This window comes from Buceros rhinoceros, unplaced genomic scaffold, assembly GCF_000710305.1.
Source record: "Buceros rhinoceros silvestris isolate BGI_N320 unplaced genomic scaffold, ASM71030v1 scaffold2760, whole genome shotgun sequence".
NCBI lineage: Eukaryota > Metazoa > Chordata > Aves > Bucerotiformes > Bucerotidae > Buceros > Buceros rhinoceros.
Genome location: NW_010391095.1, coordinates 29,342 through 40,784, shown reverse-complemented (window position 1 = coordinate 40,784; position 11,443 = coordinate 29,342). Strand labels below are relative to the sequence as shown.

The following is an 11,443-nucleotide window of genomic DNA, read 5'->3' as shown; positions in this document are numbered from 1 at the left end:
CTGCTGGGCAGCTTTCCAGCCACTCTTCCTCGAGCCTGTAGGGTTACAGGGGGTTGTTGTGACCCAAGCGCAGGACCCGGCACTTGCCCTTGTTGAATTTCATACAATCTTAAAGGCCAAAACTTTAGAAAGTATAGAAGAGTTCTTGCAACTTTGAAGATTGCTTCTTGATAACTAAATATGTTGTAGGGGCTTATTTCTTGAGCACTCCCTCAATGAGTGAGTAATGGTAAGGGCCTGTAGACACCGGACTAATCAGTGAGAGAATGTTTAGGAGTTAAGGTAGTGAAAGGTTCTGTAGGTTTCTGTAGAACCCACCTATACATGCTACCTTCAACAATCAACAGCTAAGAAAGAAAAACAAAGTTTTAGATATTAAACACTGTACACAGCCCAAGGAATGGCAAAAGGGAATAGCACACTCAGATTAGGTGTGCAGTAAGTGCTCACCTTTCTCTTCTGACTCCAAAATCTCCTGCAACACGAGAAATGAAGCAGACTGTCTGGGTGGCTCATTTGACTCTTGATTCTCCTGGAGCATCTTGTAAACTTCAGATTCTCTGTCTATGATAATGCCGCCTGGGGGCTGGTTATGCTGATCTAAACTGAGGAAGGAACAGAGAACACACTTGTTAAACAGCGGAAAACTAGAGCCGGTCCCTCTAGCAAAATTTTCACAATGCATCATATGACTGAAGAATGAACGTGCAGAACAGGACGCCATAAAACACGAAGTGCTGGATGTGCTTGTACAAGACAGCTGCAGCCTGGGTGGGATCGGCACGCTGGTCTACACCACTGTCAAGCATCATATGACTGAAGAATGAACGTGCAGAACAGGACGCCATAAAACACGAAGTGCTGGATGTGCTTGTACAAGACAGCTGCAGCCTGGGTGGGATCGGCACGCTGGTCTACACCACTGTCAACGGCTTCTCAACGACTGTCCCCAGCCAGTCTCCAAGTGTTCTCCCTGCTTCACTGTTACTATATACTCCTGAAACTAAAACTTTCCGCCCAGGAAATCACTGCTCTGTTAATGAGGCAATAAAGAACTCATGTGCGGGGATGGGAATCCCACATGGTAGCTGTGCCACCTATGCATGTTCCTTGCTTTCGTATGCTACCTCAGACTGCTACCTTACACCTCTCTGAATCTCAAATTAAGTAAAGTTTATTCCATTAAAAAGAAATTTTTGCAAGTACACTATGAATTGGTGCTAAAGGCCACCGTCACAAAGTGACAGCTGTAGGATCTAATTAAAACATCCTCTGACTAGCAATAGTTTAACTGGTTTTCAAGTGAGTGTTATTATTTCCATTTTATAGGTGGAGACTGTGAGCCACAGCCCACTTACAGCATTTAGCTGAGGTTAACAAGCAGGTTAGGGGCAGAGACGATTTCTACCTGCTACTAGAAGTCCTCATATTAGCTGTCTCCTGAGGCACTGCTGCTTCCACTTGTGTCACAAGGGACTTGCAGCCTCAGCCTAGAGTCTAAGATACTTCAGGGGCCGCTTTCACAGGGCAGGGTGGCTGAAAGGGTGGTCATTGTGCTATGGGAAGGATTTTAGAGAAAAAAAAAAAGAAAAAGAAGCGGAAGGAAGTACCTAGGATGTTCATCTCATCCAGTACATAGTGGGTACAGGATAAACTACAGGCTTAAAACTGCACAAAGATATTCAGAATATCCTTTGGGAAAAGCTTTCCAACAGACAGACACTGAAATGCCAGAGGAGATTGTTGTGAACAGGTGAGTAACCACCATGCTAAAGGATTTAAAAATGTATCAAATTTGATCAAATATCTGTTGGAATGATTTAAATCAATGGTTTACATTGACTAAAAACTGGGCTAGGGGATGGACTAAATGACACAGGAAGTTGCTGTGGTTGGAATAAAACATCTCTGGAAAAATGAGACAACTGGCAAGTCTCCTCTGACAGCTCAGTTACATAGTGCAGCTTTATAAATATAAACGGTCTATTAGGATTCACCCTCTCTGCACCCTGTGATTGCCTGAAAAGCACAAAAACATCCTGAAGTTTAGCCTAAATTGCAGAAGGAATCGCTTTCTTGAGGAGACAACTGCATGCTTTCCATGCCAATGTGCAATTGAGTCATCTGGGAGTTTTAGTCTACTTAATATCTTCTTCAAGCATCAGAGGTAATATTACTGCACGTGTTTTAAAACACTATTTCCATAAAAAGAACTTCATAAAATGTTTCCATCTTTAGTAATTTTCAGTGGAGCAGGAAGCACATCAGACTTGCAAGCAGTTGAAGCCTGAATCTCATTTACTGAAGCCTCTGATGCAAAATAAAATAATGATATGCCTTCTATTACCCAGAAGCTGTGCTAGGTTATCCCAAATGAATCCATGCTCCACACTACATTCATCTTATGTAAACTCATACACTCCCACCACTCCATCCACCCGTAAAAGCTCTAGGCAAGAAGCCTGTCATTGCAGTTTGCATACTAAGAATGTTTCACTAACATGCATTCAAAAAGCAAAGGCTAAATCATCTTAAAGAGCACCAGAGTCAAAGCCATCACATTTCAACCATGCATTGTGACAGTGAGCAAAACATACAGATCAGCTCTCCCAGGTATGCCCCCTATAGTTTGCATATGCAAGACTTCGGGAAAAAGCCCAAATCCTAGAATTTGCCTCAGCAGAACGAAATTCCTCAACTTGTCAGGGCAGAAGGCTATGATACTTAACAAAAAAAAAAGAAAACCAAACAATCCAAACCACACCAAAAAAGCACATGCAACTTTCGAATGGGCAAGGCCACAGGCACAGGAATTGGGCCTGCAGGATAATGAGTCTTCACATGTTAGCTGATTTACGGCACCTCCTGTGACACAGGTACTTTATCTGCAGCAGTCACCAGCAACTGGTGTCCTTTTTCCACGTGCAGGTGTTCCCTGACCCAGAAACTTTGTAGGGGACAACTCCCAACAATCTTTACTGGATTTCAGACTCATACAGCCTTTACTGGATCTCACTGCTGCTGCTACGGGCAACTTGCAACACTGACTGAGTAACACTAGATCACTGAGCTTTGAAGATTGGCAATAAGATGGTAATCCATAAAGACACGGCCTTGCACAGCATCTTCAGAAACATAGAGCTTATTCTTTACTAATGTCATTTGACTATTTTATTCTAGCACATTTTGTAACATTTACAAGGATCTCAAGGCTGGACTAGAGGAAGGGCCAGTACTTGGAGCACTTGCTTTTGCAATGAAATAATTGCTGATGCCTGGAGCTCCTTTGTGACTGTTAGGCTGTCTGGTCCAGCAGAGCCAGCCAGCAGAGTGTGACCACTCCTGGCATGCACAGTAGGGCTATTAGCCAGAGCAGCAACTAACTGGATCAGCTGACTTACAGCAAGTAACTGGCCCAAGGCAGGAGTAAATCCACAGCCTCCTATTATCTCTTGGCTGCTGCTACACAGCAAAGCTTGGCTGTGTGGATCTGTGGGCGAGGACACTTTTCTGCTTCAAAACACTTCGTGCTGAGCCCAGGCGGGCTCTATGAGCAGCCAAGGACCTACAAGATCTGGCTGCACCCTTTTGCTCTGTCTCATGGAGGCCATGGGACTGACCACCCTCCTGGACCACAGGTCACACAGCTGCAAGGTGCTTGGTCACATAGCGAGGAAACGTCTTCTGAAGGTACATCTTCTGAAACAATTCAGCCTTGACTGGCACCCTCCTGTGACACCGCTAAACATGCTTTCTGCTTCACCTGTCTTGATTCTGAAGTCGTCCCTGTAAAACCCTGCGGGTTGTCATTTAGAGGCATGGGCCAGCTGATTCACAACTGCCACAAAGAGCAAATACCAAAGAGCACCCAGGTCTTGTGATGCTGAGGCTCTCTGCAGGTCCTGCAGACATCAGAGCATGTTGAGCATCCTCCGCTCCTACGGGCAAAGACGCAGCCCAAAGAGCAGCAGCCTGTGCAGACGAGTGGGAAGGGGTGGGGACACTGACTCGGTCCCCCATGTGCCTGGTGCCCACCCAGCCTACTCCAAACTCATGAGTGTTATCAGCCAAAGAAGGAGACCCATGAGGACCTGCTTGAGCCTGTAATGAAACACGTCTAGCACACATTCATGGCCCAGCCCTCAGCTAGTGAAACAAAAGCACAAGGACACATGTGGCAGCACCTTTTAGTCACCACCAACAGCCATTTCAATGCAGGACAAACACCAGCTTTCAGGATAAAGCACTCTCCTGGCCTCAGGAAATACATCTACTGCAGGTGGCTCCTCCAGGAAAGCCACCAGCTGCTGTCAAGGCCCTGCTGCGCTGGTGTGCAGAGAGCAGTGGACACCCTGACAGGCTGAAACGATGTTTTGGTCATTCCCGCAGCACTGGACACAGACACAATGCAGAGCAAGCTCCTGTGATGAGTCGTGCACTCATGTCAGAACGGTGAAATGTAAACGTTCTTTCCTTGTGACCGTCCAATGCCGTGAGCCACAGACAGGGATAAGGCACTTGTGGACACTCATATGCAGATGAATGGATGTGCCACAGAGGCAGCGGGGAGGTTACCTGGGGAAATCGGGGCTAACAGAAGCGATCTGCCCCTGCAGGGAGTCCATGATGTTGCTCTGTGAATAGAGCTGCAGGGGAGAATTGAACTGCACGTGCAGCACTTTGAGTCCTGGCACCTCCACTTCCATGGGGCTGTTGGGGCAGACCTGGCCCGCATGCTTCAGCTGCTCGGGCCCCACTCGAACGGGGCTGGGGACAGAGGAGGTGCTGTGCCTCCGCTGTGGCAGTTCGGAGGTCTGTGCCTGCAGAGGGTTATAGACGGAGGCGAAAGGGGCCTGCATTGCACTTGTTGGCGACAGGCAGCTGTGGGCCCAGACGTTCACACAGGCAGTTGGAGTTGTGTTTGTTTAGGGGTTCGTTGGGTTTTACATTGTGGAATTGAGGGAAAAATGCAGAGGAGGAAGAAAGGAAAGAAGGAAGAAGTTAATGACAGACTAAACCAAATACTCCAAGCGATACAAGCAGTTGCAGAATACTGTCTGAGGGACACACCACTGAATGCGTGACTTTATATTAAGGGCTTCTGGCTAATGCTGTAGCTTTGGTCTCACACTCCAGGTATGTCCGCATAAAAAAATAAAGGGCAGTTGCTCTACTGATGAGGAAATGCAGGGGTTGTAAAAGCAATGAAGACATAGCAGCAGGGTTTTCAGTGAACTAGCTACCTGACAACACACTTGCGGTCCCATGGACCAGCCAAGGAATGCCACCTTCACTGCTGCCCTGCCCAAATCCAGCCTGCACACCCTGCTGAGGGGCAGTCTCACCTCCCAACCCAAAACAGACGTGTTCAGCAGTGGGGCATCTCCCTGCCCTCTCTGCCTGCTTTGCAACACCAAATCCAGCAGAGATGTTTGCTGTTTTTTCTGTCTGTACTACGGCCCTGCGTTTACATCACACACCCTCTAAGGATGAAGCATGGACCAGGTCCCCCTTCACAACATCATATGCAGTGGCAGGATCAAGCCCTGGGGGTCAGATAGGCTAAATGTCTGCTGGGTGTAGGATGGGGTTGCAGATAAATGCCAGGTAAACCCAGAGCAAGGTCGGCCATGTACAAATAACTCAGCAATCAGACAGGCAGGAATTTAAAGGCAGTTGGAAGGCTGTGTGAAGGGAGAACCTACACATTAAGTGCTTGTGCACTGGGGAGACCATAGTGGGCTCTTAATGGCAGGGTGAGGCCTCTGGGTCTCACTGAAAACCATCAGCAATTCATCTGCTTTCGATGACTCTGTACACAAAAGTGTATTAGCATCAAAGGACTCATCCACAGCTTCCCCAGCATTCCTTTGCCACTTCCTGTGTTTCAGCAAGGAAAAGATGAAAGAGATGCCATGTACCCCACCTGCAGCAGGGCTGGCAACAGACCCTTTTGCTAGGAGGATCACAGTGAGCCACAGCACTAAAAGAAATTCACCCCCTTGCTGATCCCTGCAAGAAAAAGGGATCACCCAGAAGTTTCCAGTCACATATATCTGACTTCCAGGGAATGCTTTCACCTGAAGGGGAGTCCAGACTTGACCAGAGGTCATATTTAACTGCCAAACAGTACCATCGGGTTTATGCAAAGTCAAATTTACCTTGTCCTGCCTCTGTCTTTGCTCAGCCCCTGAGTGAGGCTGCTGAGGTCTACCATGTCATCTCGCCTGCCAGCTGCAGCACCGTAACTCTGCCTAGAAGGGCCTACACTGCAGATGGGGTTGCCTGGTCAAGAAGCTGGTTTCAGTCAGGGGCAAGTTTTCAGGCTTGTGTTAAACAACAATCTCAGTTATTTATGCCCTGCAAAAGCAGAGGCTGAAGTTACTTTTGTCTCCCCACTCACAAGTCAGGAATTTAGTCGAGTATCCCCTAAAACACAGGTCTTGCAGCTTTTGTTATAAAAGGGGCCGAAGTCCTCCAGGCAGTTTGGTACTGCTACGTAGAGACTTAGGGCAGTTAAGCAACCTGACCAACACAGCCAGAAAGATTTCAGGCAGCTCCTGGTTTATTGCTTCCAATGAAAAAAGAGGAACTTTGGACTTCTGAGATAAAGTAATGTCTTCGTGAGTCTCAAGTGTAACCACAAAAATCAGCCCTTTGAAGGTTAAGACCTTTCCAATAATATATTAAAGAAATCACTCTCACAGGTATGAATGTTTCAGATACTTTTAAAAACTTCTGTGAAAAACAAGGCTCGATAATAAAATATAGAAAGATCCAAACTGAGGCAGAGCCTGTCCATGAATCCCAGGCCAGCCAGAAATGGGGACACGTGTGCTTCCTGTGTGTTAAGGGTCGAGGGACCGATCCCAAACCGGGACACTGTGCTAGCCCGTACCCTTCCTGCCCAGCATTGCCCACAAAGCCAGCACAAAATGCTAACTTTACAAAGTGCTCGTAACAAGCTATCAGGCACCTGTTCAGACCAGCAGGCTGGTATGTCATGCTGAATGCACGCGGAAACTGCGTCGGTCTCTGCTAAACAAAGAAACACAACAGCATTAATTTCATTTCTGCATCTCATAAAACATTCCCTGTTCCTCCGAGCCTTGGCCCTGGGAACCACATCCACGCTCATGCCTCTGCATCTTTCCTTCTCCTGAAAGAGAGCTCTTCTTGGTTAACAAGTTAGTACCCTCGCAGCGAACTCTTGTCTCCTGGAGCCTTCCTCTGGGGGCCCTGGCAGGGAGGGGAGGAGAGGTGAGGAAGATACTTACGGCTTGGTTGGCTCTGGGGCCCCAGGTGATGTCTTGGACTCCACTGCACTGTTGAAGGTCTGGATGTTCTCTGAGGAGTAGAGGCCTGCCGGGCTGTTGTACTGAGCAGTGATCACTCTGGGGGCAGAAGCCGTGGCAGCAGTGAACGGCACCGCGCTCCGGTTGTGTGCACTTCCTATGTGCCTTATTTCCTGCATGCAAAGGAGCAGAGGCAAAAATCAGAGGTGCTCAGGCAGGCAGGTAGGATGTGATGGGGCCACCCAGAGCAAGCAGCCACCCCAACGGTGGCCTTTGCATGTGGTGTCAGCTGAGGAGCACGTGACCACGACCACCAAAGCAGGTGAGCATCTTTCAGACATCATGAGAGCCTCCAGCCCCATCCTGGATGGCTTCAGGCTGACCTTCAGGACATTTCAGAGCTGACATGCGGGGAACATAAGAGATCAGAAGTGCTGCCAGAGCTATTAGCTAAAGGTGCACACAGCTGGGAGCACCTGCAAGCCTACAGTAAGCCACGGTAAGTCTTCTCATGCAAGACTACAGATTTTAAGCATTCCTTGTAAATCCTGAAAGCAAGGTTGATTTCTATGGAAAAATGAAGAGGAAGGGCAGAAAGAGGAAAAGGAACACTCTTCAATGACATCTGAAAGTTTGGCTTTCCTCACATAAGGGCAACCCAAAAAGAAGGCATTTAGCATCACTACAAGTGTTCTGGAGCATGTTCACTTCTTTGGCTTGACTGGGTTTTACAGCTATCTTTGATGATGTCTTTCTGAACAAGAAATTCCTACAATAATGGTGGGAAGATGACCATTGTTAATACAAAAGACTGTCCGCAGGCAGCAACAGCCAACTGACAGAGACTTCTTGAGTATCACAAGCATGCGATATCACCCAGAAATTCCAGGTTTGCTTCCAGTGGTATTAACGGATACTTAGAAACATCGGTTACAACTTAAGAAGAAAGGGCCAAATCCAAGTGAAAGAAGACAGAAGGAAAGATTCCACTGAATTACAGGCAGTGCTGACAAAAATGGGGAGATTTCTAATCTCCATCACCAGCTCAGCAGGCTGGGAATGAGCAGCCTTGGGGCAGAGATAAGAACATCCAGGGCTTACTTCTCCCCAGAGAAGATGCTCAACCAAAGCAAGGAGAAAGTACAATGCGACCTCACTAGAGCAGGCATAAGAACGGACTAATATTCACAGAGGTGGCTGAAATATCCAGGGCTAAAAGATGGCACCAAAACACAAGTTATGAAATGTTTCAGCCAGCTATAGAGATTGGCCATGGCTTCAGTACAGGGCTAATGTCCAATGGCACAGGATGAAACAGGCCCTTCTTAACATGCTGGGCCCATGGTCCCCAGCTCTTATTAACACAACTGTTTCCCCCTCCCACTCCATACAGGTATTGACTTCTACATCAACGAAGTGAGCCTTCACCACCCTTCTCATGGCATTTGTTTGTAAGAGCTATAGTTACAGGATAAACACTCACTAGAAAAAAGTATGACTAAATTCCCCCAGAGATTTCTCTTTAAATTATTTTTATGTCCGCAGATTTCCCCAGGCAGCTGGCTAGCATTCCCAGACTGACAGGTGGGAGCCATCTCATTTCATGGCACTCAAATGCTATTTATGGCATCAAGCATAGCATAGGAACCCCCCGAGAAGAGCAGTGTGGATCCAAATGCTCTCATGAGTTACAAGTCATTTGAAATCAATGAAGTAGCTCAAGAAGTTCAGGTGCGCAGTGGCGGGACTGCTCTCCCATGGCTTTCTGGCTGATGCGTATGGATGTCAGCCATGAAGCTTTCCCACACACCAAAGGAAGAAAAACCCTGGAGTAATTAGCTAATCTCCCTTTGTTGCAATCTCATTCAAAGCACATAATAGTGCTCATAAAAATAGACTTTCCCATGGCACAAACCGTGGATTTTAGCAAAAAAAAAAAAAAAAAAAAATTACTTCAGCTTGTATATCACACCATAGGGAAAAGTATCAGAGATCTTGTAACAGCGTTAAATACACATACTAGCCCACCATTCGGTGCCTGCAAGTAGGAGAGAGTTTCAGATGTGCACATAAATAGTTTAATGAAAGGCAGAGGCAGAAGTTTAAGGCTGAAGGGGCAAAAAGGCTCCAACTTGAAATCATGTCACAACCCGTATTACAGAAACATTTAAGTATTAACCAAGAATTACAAAAAGGGAAGTAATCGAGTGTACTTTTTAAAATCCTGGTTTTCTAAGGAAGTAAGGTATCTCTATTACATGCTCTACATGCATATGGGCACATTACCACACCCACCACGGAGCTTTGAATCTGTCAGCCAAGCCCAAATCAGTCTGACAGTGATGGAAGCCTCAAGGATATTTAAGTTCCTACAAGTTGAGAAAATAGACAGCCAGATGGAGCAGGGAGACTGAAATCACATTAGTGTCTTGACTCCAAGAACTGCAGCGCATGCTCAGCCACAGAATCCAAGCAGATTATGGTCTACTTTTGGCCACTAAGTAGGTTTTCTACTGTGTAAAAACAGCCAAGACCATAAATGAAGCTTTCAAAAGTGTCAGGATGTCTGTAGTAGCTCTCATGTGGATAAAGTCCACCGACTATAAGCGAGTTTATAACAGGTTAAATAGAGTTATCGGTGCAGAAGGTGGTGTCTGAAGATTAGATTAGAAAAATCCCATCTGGAGAACAGTGTAGAAGGTGTATCACCTGAGAGTCTACGGACAAGTATTACAAGAGCAGTAACATTACAAAGGGCATTTGGATAATCCAAACGCTCCAGCACTTCCTTTTGTGCCATGCTGCTCTTTCTGCTCAAGCTGTGAAAGGAATTTGCAAGGAACAAGTGCTTTCATGATCCCAAGATCAAAAGATAACATGTTCTCACTGTCAAATGGATTTACCTACAGATTTGCCAGAACTGCCTACCCAGGCCCTGTACCGTGCAGCAGTTTTGTTAAAGCCCCGGCTCCTGGAATCATGTGTTTATGTGAGAGTCTCTGACTTAATACAGGAAAAAATTAGAAATGTGACACTCCCAAAAACCTGTCCACCAGCAGGCAAGTGAAAAATGTTAGTACAAAAACGTTGCTGTGTACATGTGCAGGGGCAGCGCCTGATTTATGCAGTTGAGATATCTGTGGTTTGCTGCATCTCTAAGGCTGTAGCGTTCCTGGGACCAACAGACGGGAAAGGGGGGAAGCAGCATTAAATGGCATTGCTGGCTGAGGCACAGTCTGCAGGAGCAGTACGCAGTGGTCTGTTTGCACAGGAAGAACTGGCGGTCAGACACAAAGACGTGTTCTTATCCAGTCAGAGCATGACCCACTCTTTCTTTGTTAGCAGTACAGAGGAGTGTGACTAATATTAAATCTTTCTGACGACATCTTTGGTTGGCATCTGCAGGAAGACTTGGAAGAACTTGCCTCATACTTCCTGCAAGTCATGGTGCTGCCTCAGTCCCCCGATGTCAGCCCTGTCTGCAGTGGGCTGCAGTCAGCAGCGAGCAGGGGTACTAGCAGTGGTTATTTCAGTCTGAAGCCGGGGTATGGAAGCTCGCAAGCACCTAGGCAGGATACTCAAGAGCAGTATTTTACCACTATAAATTGATGCCATGATAGTTAAATCACTTTGCACAGATACCAGCCTTGCTTCCCTCCTTCCTTTGCAGAGGTATGTCTCCAGAAGGGCTGGTGGAATGGCTAGCCTAAGCTAAAATGGGTTAGCAACAGCACAAAATTCTCTGCCAGGGGACTGCTGCTGAACTCAGAGAGGTCTCATCTTGCTTCACTTTCAAAACAAAGCCATTCCTCCAACAGCCCCCTGCCTGACTGAAACTACCTCCTCTGTATCAACAAGCTCCAAGAGTCTTTGGAGCACAATCCTATGTGATCCCAAGTCCTTCAGGCACTGAGTGCAAATTCCCCATCCCAAAGAAAGAGCTATTTCCCAATCCTAAGGACAAACAAGGTTTTCAGAATCCTAGCTTGAGGTCAAATATGCAGATATCCTGCCAGATGAGTTTTCTTGGTGCCAGCTGTTCACGGCAGCAGCCCCTTCCAGGGGCAGACAGGGACACCGCTGTGCACTGCAGGTGCTGCGCTGCAGCCCTTCCAGCTGGGCTTCCCCTGCCAGTCTGGCTCTCCCAG

General features: G+C 47.0%; 1 protein-coding gene across 1 annotated transcript in view; it reads right to left on the bottom strand.

Annotated features, from left to right (window-relative positions):
* Positions 1-427: 427 nt before the first annotated feature.
* The window catches only part of LOC104496850 (PDZ and LIM domain protein 1-like), a 29,404-nt gene continuing 18,388 nt past the window's right edge, over positions 428-11,443 (bottom strand). Inside the window, exons 3-4 of the mRNA XM_010140031.1 lie at positions 7,278-7,468; positions 428-605 (exon numbers count right to left, since the gene is read on the bottom strand). Coding sequence (XP_010138333.1) covers positions 428-605; positions 7,278-7,468 — 369 coding nt within the window. The remainder of the gene's footprint in view (positions 606-7,277; positions 7,469-11,443) is intronic.